At 33.5% G+C, this 17,465-nt stretch overlaps 3 protein-coding genes across 3 annotated transcripts; all 3 read right to left on the bottom strand.

Moving 5' to 3' along the window:
* Positions 1-28: 28 nt before the first annotated feature.
* LOC21408870 (sulfite exporter TauE/SafE family protein 3) lies at positions 29-4,759 on the bottom strand. The gene is made up of 11 exons (XM_024166779.1): positions 4,403-4,759; positions 3,835-3,994; positions 3,373-3,573; positions 3,146-3,210; positions 3,007-3,034; positions 2,842-2,915; positions 2,284-2,334; positions 1,975-2,196; positions 592-685; positions 311-451; positions 29-195 (listed from the first exon to the last, which is right to left on the bottom strand). The coding sequence occupies exons 1-11, from the start codon at positions 4,580-4,582 to the stop codon at positions 116-118; spliced, it is 1,296 nt and encodes a 431-aa protein (XP_024022547.1). The 5' UTR covers positions 4,583-4,759; the 3' UTR covers positions 29-115.
* Positions 4,760-12,530: 7,771 nt separating this feature from the next.
* On the bottom strand, positions 12,531-13,397 carry LOC21408869. Its single transcript, XM_010099770.2, has one exon. The coding sequence runs from the start codon at positions 13,202-13,204 to the stop codon at positions 12,680-12,682; it is 525 nt and encodes a 174-aa protein (XP_010098072.1). The 5' UTR covers positions 13,205-13,397; the 3' UTR covers positions 12,531-12,679.
* Positions 13,398-13,913: 516 nt separating this feature from the next.
* On the bottom strand, positions 13,914-17,017 carry LOC21408868 (ras-related protein Rab7). The gene is made up of 7 exons (XM_024166702.1): positions 16,748-17,017; positions 16,622-16,648; positions 16,422-16,521; positions 15,616-15,762; positions 15,456-15,536; positions 15,131-15,276; positions 13,914-14,175 (listed from the first exon to the last, which is right to left on the bottom strand). Exons 1-7 carry the CDS (start codon positions 16,798-16,800, stop codon positions 14,106-14,108), a joined length of 624 nt encoding a protein of 207 aa, XP_024022470.1. The 5' UTR covers positions 16,801-17,017; the 3' UTR covers positions 13,914-14,105.
* Between the last annotated feature and the right edge of the window lie 448 nt (positions 17,018-17,465).

Below are 17,465 nucleotides of genomic sequence, written 5' to 3'. Positions count from 1 at the left end.
ATAGATGAAAAATAAAAGACTATCAGTAGTCCATTTTTACGAGGACTAGCTAAACAATGTATATTTGACTGAGAGGAGATCGGAAAGCTCTGAGAATTAGACGTTAAGCACAATATTAGGATTTGCATATATTTTCAAATCCCATGTATTCGTGGTTGTGAATCTTTTCAACCGCGTTTGCTATGCCTACCCCACCTGTTCAAGGCCAAGGAAAAACCTCCATGATTATTGTTTGAGAAAGAAAAAGATTAATAAATTGCAAGAGATTAAATTATTAATATATTCGATTGTTTGTATGTTTTATACATACCTAGCGTTATTGCACTGACGAAGATCATTGAGGACAAAATGAAGATTATCAAAGATGCTCTTCCAATTAAACTAATCACTTTTCCTACCACACGTTGCCCCACAATAGCAGAAAAGGCGGCCACACCAGCAAAGTAGACAGCTATAAAATAAAATTTGAAAATGAAAATATATGTAAAAAAAAAAAAAAATGAAAAAAAAAAAAAAAAAAAAAAAACATGGAAAGAACAAGCATAAATTTTCAGATACCCTTTTTTCAGGAGAAGTTGATAAGAAAATTACCATAAGGAACTGGAAATCGTTTTAGGAGATAATATTCTACGACCGCATTGGATGAAGAAAATACCATAACAAGGGTTGCCGTGGCACTTGAAACCTACATGAAAGAGACCAGGCTTATTTTTTACTTTTCCAATATATATATATATTTTTTTTTTTTTTTTTTTTTTTTTTCCAAAAAGTTTTCCTGATGTAGCGGAATAGGAAAGATCATGCCAAATCCATAGTCAAAGGGAAAAGTCCCAAATTGGAAGAGGTAGTAGCGGTATTTACAAACCATTCTTAAAACGATAACGAAATAACTAGTAGATAATATGATCGACATATTAAAAAAAAAGTAAAACTAACTAAATCGATAAGCTAAGATAAAGGGAAATGCAATACAAATATAATAAACTATTAGGATTTTAGTTGGCAATTTTTTACCACGGCTTTTTAAGAAAATTCAAAAAATAGGTTTCAGAAGATGATGACGTGTTGAGCAAGTTTATCTAGTCAAAACATTTAAATTTCAAGATAAAGTGATGAGTTCTAGAGAAGATAAGTTGCAAAAAAGATAAAAATACGAAGTCAAAATTTTAAAGAAAATTTGATGAGATAATCCTAGTTTAAATTGAATTGAATTAAAATTCAATTAAAAATAAGATTTGGTCTAAGCAAGATAAAAGTTTCAGGTTGTGCATTTTTTTATAAAACATAATATACCAAAGACGTGTGTGAAGATAGAGCAGAGGTCATCAGAGCAAAATTGTTAAGTTCATATTTTAAATTCAAGATCAGATAATGTTGCAACAAGTCGTGGAACAGATTGTGCAACAATTTGAATTTTGAGTAAGCGTTGATATAATTATGAAGATAATTTAAATTTGACTTAGATTGTGTCAACGTGAAGATAAGAAATAGAAGTTCTATAAATAGAACTCAAGATGATTCATTCTGTGGGCTTCCTGGGTTTCACACATAATGTTTTGAGTAGTTTTCATTATCATTCTTCAAGAGAAGAAGTAGTAGTCTTCAGGAGAAGATGTTTGCAATGTTGAAGGGAGTTCAACAGTTTATCATTCTTTGGGAGAAGAATTTAAAACTTTCGGGAGAGAGTGACCTGCCAGACAAAGGGATTTCGGCGTGCAGTTTTTGAAGACGAGTAGTACTCAATGGACAAGGTCATCAAGTAGATTTGACACGACGGCGACATTGTTGAAAAGGGAGTCTTTGAGTGTATAAATCCGATTAGTGATTATAATCATTAATACTTAGTGGATTGTTCACTGTTTGAGTGTGACTCCATAAATATAGGTGGTTACCGAACCGCGATACCAACTTCCTATGCCTATTTATTTATTGTGAAAAACGGATTTAACATAAACGACTATAATATAAATGTACCTGAGGAGGGACTCCTAGCTCAAGAAAAAGAGGTCCCATTATGAATCCCCCACCAAGGCCAAGCAATCCACCAACCATTCCCGCTAGCATTCCAAAGGCACAACAAATAAGTAGCCTGCGCACACTCCACACCGTGGCCACTACTCCTTTGGATGCTATCACTTTCCGTCCTTTGTACAGGCCAACCGCTTCGTAAGCGGTTACTCCGACGGTCACCGGAATCTAAAAACTGAATTTTTGTTAAAATGAAGATCTAGATCTCATTTCAATAGTAAACTGTGACCATTATATAAGTGGAAACTAAAGTACCTGCAAGAAGTTTAGTAGCCAATATAGGACTGAACACTTTGTGGTGTAATTCTGTGGCATGGAATAGTAAGTCCTGTTAGTCCCACTTCCTTAACGACATTCATTATGTAAAAGGTACGAGTTCAATATCATTTAAATTTCATCCCATTTAATTTAGGATGGAACCACAACTCTTAGAAAGTCTAATTTTGTATCATGGTATTGGAGCTTATTAAAATAAACTCAAGTCCAACTTCTAATCTTCTATTAGGAAATCTCGAACTATATTTAAAAAATAAAAAAAAATAAAAAAATAAAAAAATAAAAAACATAGACACACACACACAAAGCTATCTTGTAATAGCACCTTAGCAATTTGGAGACCAAGTACCGTGATCCAAACGGCAACAAGGAGTCCAAGTTCCTTCCAATAAATGTTGTCTAAGAAAGAAAACTGTGAAAGTTAAAGAAGTGAGTCCCCAAAAGTACAATGACACAAAGTCCCCTCAAAATAAGATGAGGTACGATAAAATACAATACTATGAGACAAAGGAATTCGGGCTTCAAGTTTTTCTCTACCTCTTTTCTCTTACAATCCTTGTTTTGATTTACTGTATGATTATTGTTATATTCAACCGCTTCGTTATTGTTACCTGATCAAAAAAATTGTATAATTAGCCTGAAAGATGATATTAATATTAATTATTCGGAGAGAGTTAGGACGTCGAGAATTTTTTGACTTACCATTGGCTTGCAAGCGTAAGGCAGCCTCCTGAGAATTAAACATGACCCAAATAAGACAAAAGATTAGTTTAAACAATTTTAATTAGCTCACGAAGAACAAATCACACAAAAAAAATAAAAATAAAAATAAGAAACCCACCTTTTTCACTATTGTTTCCTTTTTCCAGGTTTGAATGCCTTTCAAAAACGACTTTGTCGATGTGGCTGCAGATTTACCATAATATGGCCACATAAATATACTAAGAAGTTGCTCAGAAAGATATATAAAAAAAAAAAAAAAAAAAAAAAAAGTGGCTCAAAAAAAAAAAAAAAAAAAAAAAAAAAAAAAAAAAAACAGTTGAAATTTATCAGGCAAGATTGTATTACCGAGGAAGACAATAATCATCAAGAGTATGATCATCCAGTCTGCAAAAATCACGTTACAAGCGACTCCAAGACTGATTCCAAGCATCAACATGGGTTGAAACAGGAGTGTCAAGTCATAATCTATGATGGGCAAATCAAGTGTTGGGTGCCTTTGCCTCAAGTTGTAGAAAACCGTCGACGCTGCACCAGCCGCAACCATACCTGATCAAACAAACATTTTAAAAAAAAAAAATCAACATTTACATGCTTTCATGCACATATATGTTACGCGATTTCAGGCACATATCGACAATGCATGTTTATGAATATTTTAAACTTGAACATGTGTGAATCTGATAAAAAAAACTGATGATGCGGTAACTTTTACCCCTACCCCACAATTCCTTAGTAGGCAAGGCAAGAAGGAATCTCCAAAAGGAAAAGAGGAAACAATAGTAAGTTAAGAGGAAATCAACCACTTACACTTTGATATAGCTGTTGATGATTTCTCATCAAATCCCATAACGAGAGTGAGCATTGGCACAAAAATCCCGCCGCCACCAACTCCTCCAACACTCCCAAATGCTGCTCCAAGGAATCCAATTATCCCTCCGACTATAATTCTCCACCCAAATTTCATCTCCTGAGAACCCAATTAATTTATTTGGTTAGAACTTTTTAAGTCTTAATTTGTAATTTACGAAGATAACCATTATATGTTTAGTATTATTGACTAGATTGCGGATCCCACTAACATGGTTAAAGAGTACGTTTCCATTTGTTGTTTTTATGGGAAAACGGAGAAAAGCAAGGTAAAAAGAGAAGGGGGGAAAAAAAAAAACTTGAAGTTGAGTGTTTGTTTAGGATTTCTATGGAGGAAAAGTTTTGTACTAAAATAAATGTACAGGCCTAGCTCAATCGTTCTTCTGCTGACTTTCCTGGGAAGAAAAGTAAAGTGTAGTTACAAAAACACTCCTTGAATCACTTGGGAAAATAATAAAAAATACAAACAAAAGAACAATTATAATATACAATGAAAGGTTGAACTCACTGGCCAAACATGTTTATATCCTGATCGATCCACGGATTGCGAGGAATTCTTTTCGCTTGAGGTTTTTTGTTGAGAAGTTTCTTGTGCGGAAACAAGGACTGAAAATACCAAAAGAAAACCAACCAAAGCAATTCCAATCAACCTCATCGTGTTGCCCCATTTGGGTCCAATTCCAGCCATATGAGCGTACGACAATACAAAACCCAAAGCTGAAATAGTTCTAATGAAAAGAAAAGCCTATAAAAAGGCTCAGACTTGAAGAAAACCCTCTGTTTTATCCATATATATATATATATATATATATAATAAGTTGCAACACAACACAGAGTGTAGAAGAAGTTATATCTCTCTTATCTCTATATCTTTCTGAGTTGAAAAGGTGTGGTTAATTCAAAAAGGACTTGGTTTTAAATCACACCAAGAGGCCAAGATCAAGGCCTTTCCTTTTTTTTTTTTTTTTCTTTTTTTTTTTGGTAAAACAACGTTGAAAAATAAGTACAGTGCATGAGATATTCATATGATCGTGACCGAGTCGAGTTGAGTTAACTCGGAGTAAACATAATTCTACCATATTGTTGATTGAGAAACTTTCACTGTCGATTTGGACAAACTTCCACTGCCGATTGGGACAGCCTAGTGTGGCTGTACATAAAAAAATATAAATATAAATATAAATAAAAAGGTCCGGGCTTTTTTTCACACGGCTTATATTTTGATTGTCCTTTATGAACGAAAAATATAAAGGTAGTCAGGAAGAGAAAAGGATTGAGAAACTTTCACTGTCGATTTGGACAAACTTCCACTGCCGATTGGGACAGCCTAGTGTGGCTGTACATAAAAAAATATAAATATAAATATAAATAAAAAGGTCCGGGCTTTTTTTCACACGGCTTATATTTTGATTGTATGAAATGAACGAAAAATATAAAGGTAGTCAGGAAGAGAAAAGAAAAAAAAAAAAAAAAAAAAAAAAAAAAAAAAAAAAAAAAAAGGAAAGGAAAGGAAAAAAGAAAAAGAAAAAGAAATGAAAGGTAACTAAATTAACCCCTCTAGAGCTCTCTTCTATTCGTTTACCCCTTCTTTTTAACTCATTGCTTCTTTATGATTCCTATCCCACGTTCTTGAAATTTCTCTGTATCATTTGCACTTGTTTTTTTTGTTTTTTTGTTTTCCCAATCTTGTGCCTATACAACCGTATTTTTTAATGAATATGAAGCACTTAAATCTACGAATATTCCGCTTTCACAAAAACAAGTGATCACGTACTACGAAGAAAAAACAAAATAACTACAAAAAATGTATAAAAAAAAAAGAAAAAAAAAAAGAAGATATATAGTCCATTAAATTTTAAATATAGTTTGTCCATATTATTTGTTAAGAAAATTTGATGTATTCCTTTCCTTTACTTATCTGTCTTTGAGAACCTTGATCTAGATTGATTGTATAAAAATAAAAATAAAAGCAAACTTTATTAGATTCTTGTAAACAGTAAGCAAGTTCGTGACATTGTTCCAGGTCGTGACACTATAGTCGTATTCTCCCGATAGTGACGTTCATATATATAATTCGATTCACAAATAAAAAAAAAAAAAAAAAAAAAACGAAAGTTACTACCACCGGTGGTAGCGGGCACATGACGGCAAGAGAATGACCGATGAGTGTTCTCTCAGTTGGGCCCTCCAAATATGGACTGGGCCTGCTTGACTTGAGCGGTCCTGATTGCTAGTAGACGAAAGCATGAGCCAATTCGCTTGTCTCAATAGATTCTTTATACATGGGGGCGGACACTATTAATTATTTATTTTTATTCTTACAAATAGTAAACACATTTCCCTAAATTGTTATCCAGATGATTCTTTCTAATCAAATTCGTGTCCGTTAATGGAGAATATAGGCTCATTAATTAGTCTAAACGAGGATGAGTGGAGAATATGAAAGTTATCTATCATGCTAGTACTTTGTGCATATATCCCACTAGCTATAAAATTTTCTCCCAGAATAAAGCACACTCCTAAAACACATTAATACATGCATTACCATTTTCTTATTCGTTCAAATGTATTATATTAATATAAATAACTTTAAGTGGATATTAAGGTACGTTTATTTCACCGATTCGAGTTTTGCTACAGTAAAAATCCCTCAGAAATAGTTATATTTTTTTTACTACAGTAAAAAATACTCACATAAAATCGCATCTCAATTCGAATTAAAAACTCAAATAAAAAAAACTAAACTTGTTTCCCTCAACGACAAGGGGTTAAAAAGTGATGTAAACAACCTACTTTGGCATTCCATAATTGAACCTGTAAACAAGTACTTTTGTGTCACCGGGCACCACCCCAATTCTTATTTACCATCTTTTTTAATTTGTTTTTAAAATTTTTTGACCATATGAATGCAACTAAAGTGTTATAAAATAGTGTTTTCTGTTTCATAGCCAGCCGACTATAGCTCTCATTGTCATATACAGACCTAACTTTTCTTTCCTTTTTTTCTTTTTCATTTTGAAAGACACGGAAAAAATCTAAAAAAGTCAGGTTACATCATAACTCTTCCAACCCAACTCCAGAAAGTAAAACAGAATCATATACAAGAGATTTCTAGTCGACAATTTTTAGTTAGTTTTATTTTTATTTATTTTTATTTTTTATTTTTTTTGGGGAATCGATTTTCAAAGTTGAGACAATTTTTTAGAGGAATAGAATTATAATATTTGATTATTAAGCACGCTACAATATCTACTTTGCATATTATTTATTAATATTTATTTGCATGACTTCCACAACCATGTGTGTTGTGTACGTTGTGAAAGAGCAGACTTGAAAAAAGAATCGTGATTTCATACATACCCAAACCAATAAACTTTCTCCATTATATTATTTGTAATATTTGACGTAATAAAATTAAAAAATAAAGTTTATTTCAATAAAGGAAAGAATGTTATTATCAAGGATATATTATATGTCTATATATATATTTATACACACACACGTAAACATGTATTCATTCGGCAATGCCATGTGAAGCACGTTGTATAAGAATTGGAGTGTGTTCATCAACTGAATAAAATCTCGAGGATACCAAGCCCACAACTAGATGTTGACGAGATTTAATTCAGTAACTGTTTTCTTTTTTTTCACTAAAAAAAAAAAAAAAAAAAACTAAATAATAATCACGCGGATATCGAGTTGTGGATCAATTCCTTCTATATATGAGTTGATTTTCTTTGACGATTAATAGAACCTTTCTCCTATATTTTTTATATTATATGAGCTGATTTTTTAAAATTTCTTTACAACATAATAACACGTTTTTCAGTACTATTACGCCCAAAGTGGCGCACCTTAAACGGTTGAATTTTGTCTTATAGTGTTTACACCACTTATATTAATTACAAAATCCATTAAAAAAAAAGGAGCCATAGTCCATGGCAATTGATTTATTAACAATATCTGTATTAAAAAGATGCAACGCAAGTAGTCTACTCTACTGGCATCTTTCAAAAGTATCACCAAAATCTAGCAGTAAAACAATTGTTCAACTAAAATCGTGCATTAACGCATTAGCCAATTTTATTATTAAAACTAAAATCGTGCATTAACGCATTAGCCAATTTTATTATTAAAAAAGAAAGAAGAAGCCAATTTTATTATTAAAAAAGAAAGAAGAAGAAGAAGAAGAAGAAGAAGAAGAAGAAGAAGAAGAAGAAGAAAGTGGCATGCATTAACGGAAAAGGTTTGATGCCACCTTTTAAAATGCCATTATTCTAGCATGCATTAACGGAAGAAGCCAATTTTATTATTAAAAGAAGAAGAAGAAGAAGAAGAAGAAGAAGAAGAAGAAGAAAGTGGCATGCATTAACGGAAAAGGTTTGATGCCACCTTTTAAAATGCCATTATTCTAGCATGCATTAACGGAAGAAGCCAATTTTATTATTAAAAAAGAAAGAAGAAGAAGAAGAAGAAGAAGAAGAAGAAGAAGAAGAAGAAGAAGAAGAAGAAGAAGAAGAAGAAGAAGAAGAAGAAGAAGAAGAAGAAAGTGGCATGCATTAACGGAAAAGGTTTGATGCCACCTTTTAAAATGCCATTATTCTAGCATGCATTAACGGAAGAAGCCAATTTTATTATTAAAAAAGAAAGAAGAAGAAGAAGAAGAAGAAGAAGAAGAAAGTGACATGCATTAACGGAAAAGGTTTGATGCCACCTTTTAAAATGCCATTATTCTACCAGTTGATTTCTATCAGATAGAATTAAAGAAGAAGAAGAAGAAGAAGAAGAAGAAGAAAAAAGTGGCATGCATTAACGGAAAAGGTTTGATGCCACCTTTTAAAATGCCATTATTCTACCAGTTGATTTCTATCAGATAGAATTAAATCATTAACTTCATTACTTTGATTGTTAACCAATAGTTTTGTCTTAGGAAACGTTTGGTTCATGGATTAGAATCATGAGATAAGAATCATTTTCGATTTACGTGCTATAAACCATAATTCGAATCGGAGTATAAATCTCCCAACCAAACAACTCCTTAGTGATCCACTGGAATATAAAAAGGAGCTTTTGGATTTTTGACTCAAAAGTTACTTTTCAAAGTGTTGGGATAAATCTAACAAAGTTTTTATGAACAATTAATTACAGTCCAAATTAATTACAGTCAAAGAAACTCTACTGAATAGTTTTGAAATTTGTACAAGAGTTTTATTTTGATATTATAAACTTTATTCTAACATTTTTTATTAATTATTAATTATTAGAAAATTAGAAAGTTATTTTAATCTATTGAGCTCTTTTAAAATTGTAATCTTAAATATTTAATGAAAGCCACAATTTTATCCTTTTTCAGTTAAAAAAAAAGAAAAAGAAAAATTACATGATGATAATACTGCATGCATCAAATATCATCATCATTGTCATCGTCACTATTATTACTATTTTTTCTTATACAACATAGGATTGAATTCGCAAAACCTCCATCTAAACCCTACCCTATCCAAACACTTCAGTGTCACTAGACCAAGAGGTCTTAGGCACTATTATCACTATTAGAAAAATACTCTTATTATTATTATTGGGGTTTTTCTCCAGTGTTCTCTCTTTTTTTGTATTCCATGTTTTTCAATAATTAGATCTGATCAAAATCACACCAGATTGAAAAATGCAAAACAGACACTTATTATTATTATCATCGTTTTTGGCTGAAAATATAAACTAACTAATTATAAATTGATCGTTAACTAAATATTACTTACAATTGATTGTCACTTAATATTAGGGGTCGATTCCTTCGACAAGGATTCATCAATTCCTAGAGTTGAAAGAAGAAAGCATATTACACGGAATTAATTTTGGATACTTGTCTGTTCATCAAGAAATTAAGAAAGGGCACTTTTCAAAGCAAGTCTAATATTGCCACCTCGTTAGGTAATGTCATTTGACTCTTGCTCATATTACCAAGCTTTTAAATTCTGTTTCCCAATTTACTCAAAAAGAACGTGTTTTCATTAGTGAATGGCTAAATGCAAGAAAAAGAAGACATGTTGATATTTCCTCAAAGAAAGGAAAGAATTAAAAATAAATTCAGAGAAGTACTATCAAATCGTTATATTAGTTATGGAAACCAAGAGCCAAAAGGCCTAAGTTGACTCTTCAACCAAATACATAAAATATTTAAGAAAATCCATAGGAAGGCTTTCTTAGTCAGAAAACAAATCCCTGATTTGAGTAATTTATTACTAAATTAATCATACTTTCAAGACAACAACCGAAACTAGGAATAACTAGCTTTTTAGTTAGAAAAGGAAATTATGTGACATCCAAACAAAAGAGACCGCATGAATCATATGGTTCGGCTTTTGTTAGTTAAGGTAACAAAAGAATTCTCTTCCAAGTTCCAAGTTCAACTATTACATAAGACGTCTTCTTTAATCTAAACCAAGAAGTCAGGAACAAGTAAAACTTCTACCTTTAAAATAATACAAAAGATATCAATCAATACAGTACTATAGCTAAAAGTTTTATACATTTTATGGTATTACCGTACACCTACCATACCAGATTCGGTTCACATTATATGAAGATTTTTTTTATGGAGAGGAATTAGGAAACAGTGGACTGAAAAAGAAAGGGAAAAGAAGACAAAACTTTGTTAATTGGCATGTTGTTGTAATATGTTGATTGACGTTACTATATTTTTATTTATTTATTTATATATTTATATTTTTTTTTGTTAAGCTGTTTTTTGACTTGAAGACCCATGAGCACTGTAACCGAAAAGCATGGCTGAAAGCAAGTAGTCGTCACTAAGAAGGAAAACAAGATTCTGTTCCACAGTTCATTTAATAGGCCAAGAGAAAGCGTAATTTTGAATACTTAAATATCACACATCAGAAGGAATAACTATCATGCTTTATATCGTACAGAATTACGTAGTAATCATATTAATGATTTTAATTTTTGTTAATTGTAAAATATTCTAGATTTTCTGTTATATTTCAACATGACTAAAAAGATTATGGTAATGTGTAAATTTTCCTAAAAAAAAGTAATAATAATAATCTCCCTCCATCTCAACAGAACTTCCAAATGTTGTTTTGGACCAAATCCACCTGTGGGGAAGTGCTGAAGTACAATAAAAACTGTAGAGACTCCAGAAGAGATTCTTCATAAAGTACTTCCCACATACAAGTAGAAACCACAGCCATCCGAAACCATAACCGTAGGAAACCATATCCTTGCAGATGTAAGGCTAGTCCCTGCTCATCTTGGGGCCGCTTGCATCATAATAAATCAGTCTGACGTTTCGCTATCCGTTAAAGCCGCAATGGACACTTAGAGGACCCGTGTTGTCTCCGACGTACTAAATGCCCTTCAGGACTAGACAGAAATGGAAAATAAATTGAAGTTCTAGCAATGGCGACAAAGAAGTCTTTATCATGAAAACACCATCCAGAATGTTGACCCTTGGCGTGGTCTTGGTTTGCCAAACAGTAATCTGCAGCTCTTCACCATTTGGGCAAAGGGCGCAGTGCAGACTCAAGCCAAAAGAAAATTTCAACATAATGCAGTCCTACTACAAATTAGGACCAACCAACTGAAAGTTTCTTCACAAACTGGTTTACGTAGGAGGCAGAGACCAACAAGCAAAATGGCACCTAAGATATCAATGATTGTACGTTTCCTATTGTCCTCATTAAAAGTTTTAGTAATAGGCCAAAGTGGTACATAATAATTTCATATTGCATTAACAAGGCAAGCAATAATTCTCGAGCATTCCAGAATCAAGAGAACCGACAGCATGAACACCGAAATAAAGTTCTATTTAACCTCGGGTGAGGTTTTCGCTTTTATCCATATTGCATTCTGTGGCTAACCTCTGTTTTCTCCGTCTGTCAATTATGGTCTCACTATAAAAGTAGACGCAAGCTTTTTCAATCACTAAGAGAAGCAGAAATCAAATTTCGAGAATCACTTGCTTATATAACTATATTAGATCAAGGGGAATTGCAAACGTGAAATGCCATCAAAAGTGCCAAGGAACAAAATTTCTTAGGCAGTGGTAAATGGACTGCATCGGACGACTGCCGAATCTTTATATATAATGGACAACGCCTTCACCATTATCACCATCTCTTTCAAGTTTCAACAATGATGGTAAAAAAGAATACCTATGGCACAACTCCCAGCTTACAAACTCTAATTCTTGTGTATCACTACCAAATTCATACCTTCACTAGTAGTAGTACCAAACTCAACCTGAGCTATTACAAAGAAACAAATTCCTTCATTCACATTCTTTAATGAGACCGTTAAAATTGTTCGAATGTTTCGCCAAATGAAACCAATTTCTCAGAATTACCAGGTAAAAACAAAGTGATCACGCCACTACCATGAAGCTCATCACACCTCAATCATGAGATATGCTAATGCCATTGAATCCCCACAACATTTAGGCCTAATTAAGAGAATAAATTTAAAATCTGGGATGGCCAGCAAAACAAGCTCTCCATTTTTAATTCAGAACAAAAACGACAGATAATTTAAGATCAAATCCTTTCACTAATGGTTCTCAACAACATTGATCCTAGCATCCAAAATGGTAGACCAAGATCAAAAAAAAAAAAAAAAAGTTTTAAAACTTCAATTCTTTAACTGAAACACAACTTTATTGATATTTCACTTTACATGTCGTTGGAAGTTAAAACATAGCCTCATATATATGCATTACCAAAACGAAAGCATTACACATTTTTCGATTAAAAAACGAGTTTCTAGGGTTTCAAACATAACCTCCAACAAGGATAGGTCTGTCTTCATCTTCCTCACCCTTATCCTCCTCATCGCCACCGCCATTTTTCTTCTTCTCGTCTCCGATCTCCAATCCCTGCAATCCTTCCACGCAATCCTTCCCTCCCTTCTCATCCTCGCTCCCAACCACCACTTTATCCTCCAACTCATCGCCGCCTCCCACAGCCACATCATCCCCTCCGATCTCCGCCGCTCCGGTACCGTTCTCGGTAGCGCAAGGTCCCGGAGCCTCGCCCTCCGGCGACACCCCGACCACAACATCGGACCGGTCCTTCGCGTCAGGCCATGGATCCTTGACGCAATCGCCGTCGGCATCCTCGTCTTCGTCGGAGTATAAGATCGAGGCGGCACGTGATTTCACGACGGTGGCGGCTTTGATGAAAGCCTCCTTGATTGAGTCCGGAGGGAGGGCGCAGTCCTCGAGGCCAGCGTCCTCGAGGCGCGGAGGGAGGATCTGGTGCAGTAGTCCACGGCCTTGCTCCTCTGCCGCCTCCATTGATCAACCAATCAACGCAAAGCTAAGAGATTCGAAAGAAAAATCCCAACTTGAACCCTAGAAAAGAAAACGAAGAAGCTACGGAGCAGAGCACCAACTTCAGTGTCTCAAGGCAAGGCTATTGTTTGGCTAAGATAAAAGTACGTCAAAAAATTAGCACGGTTCGAAACGGGGATTTTTTTTTTTTTGGTTGCTAATCTCAGAAAAGAGTAATTGAGAAAAGGAAAGAGGAAAAGAGGAAAAAAATCTGTCGTATTTCCAGAGGTTTCCAGGCTCCCATTAACACGTGGTACACAGAATTCTTAAACCCTAACTCACAGGGCACGTGCGTGCCACATGCATGTTCAGTTTTTCTGTTTTACTTTTTTCTTTAGCTCCACTTAGGCTGCAAACGAAACGACACCCTTTGTTGGTTGACGAACTGAGGAATATGAGAGCTCCCCAGCCCCATAAAATCTTTTTTTTTTTACTGTGTATACCACATCCATATTTAGTGGGTTAATTTCCGGGAAACAAATGTCTAAACTACAAAAACAGTCCATTTTTACCATTGTTAGAATCATGGATTAAAAGAACCATGTAAGGGGATTTTGCCACCGTATATGGCAGGTTCCAATACGTATGACCGAGTCATAACGATCATTATCCCAGTTCAATAACATGTCTAGATATAACACCAAAAAAGAAAAAGTAGAACCACAAAGAAATATCAACAAAGAGAAACCGCAATACAATAATAGACAAATTGCCTTTTCTGATCCACTTATGATACAAATAGAACTTCATAACCTCCCCTAAGATAATTTACTCTTTGTTGAAAGAACTGAAATATAATAATAATAATCACCAAATGATAACGACAGATTTGTATTAAACTGACGAACAAAGCATATTTAAGAACTCAACATTCACAACCGGTAGATCTTTGCTGCCGCCCCCCTCCCGCAACGTCAATTGTGTCAGGAAGGTATCTTTCAGAAACCAACGTACGAAAAATTAAAAAAAAAAAAAAAAACAATGAATTAGTACTCCAAATGAACAAGTTCATGGAAAAAAAAAAGGTTTAATTGAGGGCAAAGTTTATGCTAGCTTAAACAGGGTATCGTAGACTACAGTTAACTTAGGTAAAAATTTGATAAAACTAAACGACTGCTATATAATGCTATTCTTAGACTCCAATCCACGCAAATTGTTATGCATAACAAATATATATATATATATATATATATATATATACACACACACACACATATGTTTTATATATCATGACGAATTACAGATTTACATTCTGCAGTCCTATTTGTTTTTTCCTAGTTGCCCCCCAAACTATAGGCATTATCACAAAATGCCTCCAAACTTTAATTTTAGCTTTTCTCCCCAAATTTTAGTAGTTCTTGCAAATTTCTCCCCTTTGTTAAATTCTTGATGGAAAATATCAAGTAAAATGCAAAAATTAACAAAAGAACTCTTTATGTTAAGATTTTTAACATAAATAACATGTATTGCACAAATAATGAGTTTCGGTTGAATAATTTAGTAAGCAATTACTCTATTAGCTCCTCCTCATGCAGTTACATGAAAGTGCAATTACACAAAAGGAGTTATCATTTTTTTTACCATACCTAACTTTCTCCTTAATTTGCTTGACCTAGGGAGCTTTAGGTGTTCATAAATGGCCGCCAACAAAAATTTAACGAAGGAGGAATTTTGCAAGAGTTACTAAAGTTTAGGGGAAGAAAAGCTAAATTAAAGTTCAGGAGGGCATTTTGTGACAAGGCCTATAGTTCAGGAGGCAACCGTGTAATTCGTCCTTTTCTCGTCTAGCTATTAGTATACCTTGAGCTGCCTATAACCCTCCTTTGCATTTGGGATACTAAATTGCAATTAAGTTAACTAACACTAATTAGAGTCATAAAGAGTACTTACATTTCTTCTTCAGGTTCATTCTTGAGTGCATTTTTGGCTATACATTCAAAAGCAGCATCAACATTGAACCCTTCTTTTGCGGATGTTTCAAAGTATGGTATGTTTCCCTTAGAAGCACACCATGCCTTTGCCTTCTTCTCAGAAACCTACAACAGAGGTAAAAGAATCATAAATATGCTTTAGGAAAGAACATCTGGACATAAATCCCAAAATAGCAAAACAGATTTTATTATTACTATTATTATTTATTTTCAATTTTCATAAGAACAAACACTTGGGAGAATTATGGCAAGGCAGAAATGCATAAGAAGAAGAGATAACTTACCACCCGGCTGTTTCCTCCATCAACATCTACCTTGTTTCCCAACACGACAAATGGAAAGTTCTCAGGGTCAGATGGACTAGCCTGAACATCGATTGCACAGAATGTCACTTTCAGTCAGCGGCCATATATTTGCATAATATTTCCAAATTTAGGGCACTACCTGAATCAGAAACTCCTCCCGCCAGTTGTTGAGATTCTCAAACGATTTCATTACATTCACATCATATACAAGAACGCAGCAATCTGCACCACGATAGAAAGCCACACCAAGACTTTGAAACCTTTCTTGTCCAGCAGTATCCCAAATCTACAAAAGATCAGAAGGTGTTCAAAATGAGCAAACTTCATGTGATATAACTACCTATTCTCCACCAATCGAAAACTTTTTTGTTCTGAAAAGCTTCTTCACATTGAAAAAATCAATCAATGCATTAATTCTGAAGCGTCTTTTTTTTTTAACAATTATAATTTATCTAATGATATTAAAAAGATTTCCCTCATTTTCCTTTGCTAAAAGTATCCAAACGCGTCACATATTAGTCACTATTTCATAAAGTTAGCAGATAAAGGACCAAATCACAAGAACAATTTAAAAAAAAAAAATTGAGAACTTTTTTAATCAAAACCAGAACCCCACAACAATCAACGTCAATACAAATTTTACACGGTTTCATTTCCGAAAACATCGTCTCGGAGGAAACTGAAACTAGAATTTTCGACTTTAGCAGTCTCCCAAGGCATTGAGAACATCCTAATAACCTTTAATAGTACAACAGATATAAGATCAAATTGAAACTACCACAGACAGCGACTTTATGACACTAACAAATGGAATATGCTGCAATTCCGTCTTTCTGGAAGTTACCAGATCATGATTGCTCTTATATTTATCTTTTTCTTTTCGTTGAAAAATTTCTAAAATATGCTTTCAAGAGAGAGACATAATGATGATCACAGCAACCGCACCTGCAATGTGAAGAGCCTATCTTCAAACTGAACCTCCTTTGTTAGAAAATCAGCTCCAATTGTCGCTTTGTACTGATTACTAAACTTACGATTCACATACCTAATAAACCAAAATTAACAATTGTTCATCGTCAAACCGTTTTAAAAAAACCAAAATTCAATTGAAAAAATGAACGATTTTTTAGGTTGTAAGAGGGTACTGATTCATCAGCGATGTCTTCCCCACCCTGCCAAAAGAGAACAAAAAGTGAGGAATTGTTCAATTTCCATTCTTTTTTCTCGGAAACCAAACAGAAACGACGAGAAACGTTTCTAAATTTGCTTACCCACTGTCGCCGAGGATAATGACCTTAAGGAGCATACGCCTACGAGAAGCCATGGATGAAATTGGGGGTTACGAAAAATAAAAAAAATAAAAAAAAGAGAAAAAATCGAAAACCTAAGGACTTCCAATTTGGGATTAAGGAAGCTTTCAAGAATTCGGAGAGAGAGAGAGAGAGAGAGAGAGAGAGGAAGTTTCTTATATGGAGCTCTTATTTTGTCGTGGACAGAGAAGAGAGCCCAGTGATCGATTGTCGTGCCAACTCAGCCCCCAAAATAAGGTATAGCCTGGATACGACCTGGAGTCTTGGAAAGGTTATTGTTTACTATTTTTTTTAATTTTCCCATAATGCCCTTGATTATGGAAAATGTTAGGGACACTAATAAAAATTTTAATTTTTATATATCAATTAATGTCACCATATTTTTATTAATAAATATAATTTTTTTATTAATTGACGTGATAATATTTTAAACATTCATTAATAAAAAATGACAACTTACATACTATATTAATTGATATTCTAAAACTTATTTTTTCTCATTTTTTTTCTTCTCTTTTTAGTGATATTCTAAAACTTATTTATTTTTGTGGTTTTTTTTTTACTTTATTTATATTTTCCCTTAAGACTTTATTTTTCTCGTTTTTCTTCCAAAAATTTTATTTCTTTTTCACTTTGGTCCTATATTTCTTTATTTTGGTCCATTTTGACTTTTTTTTTA

The sequence above is a fragment of the Morus notabilis genome, unplaced genomic scaffold (assembly GCF_000414095.1).
Source record: "Morus notabilis unplaced genomic scaffold, ASM41409v2 Scaffold307, whole genome shotgun sequence".
NCBI classification, from domain to species: Eukaryota; Viridiplantae; Streptophyta; class Magnoliopsida; order Rosales; family Moraceae; genus Morus; species Morus notabilis.
The sequence above is the reverse complement of the archived record's forward strand: the minus strand, read 5'-3'. Positions and strand labels throughout refer to the sequence as shown.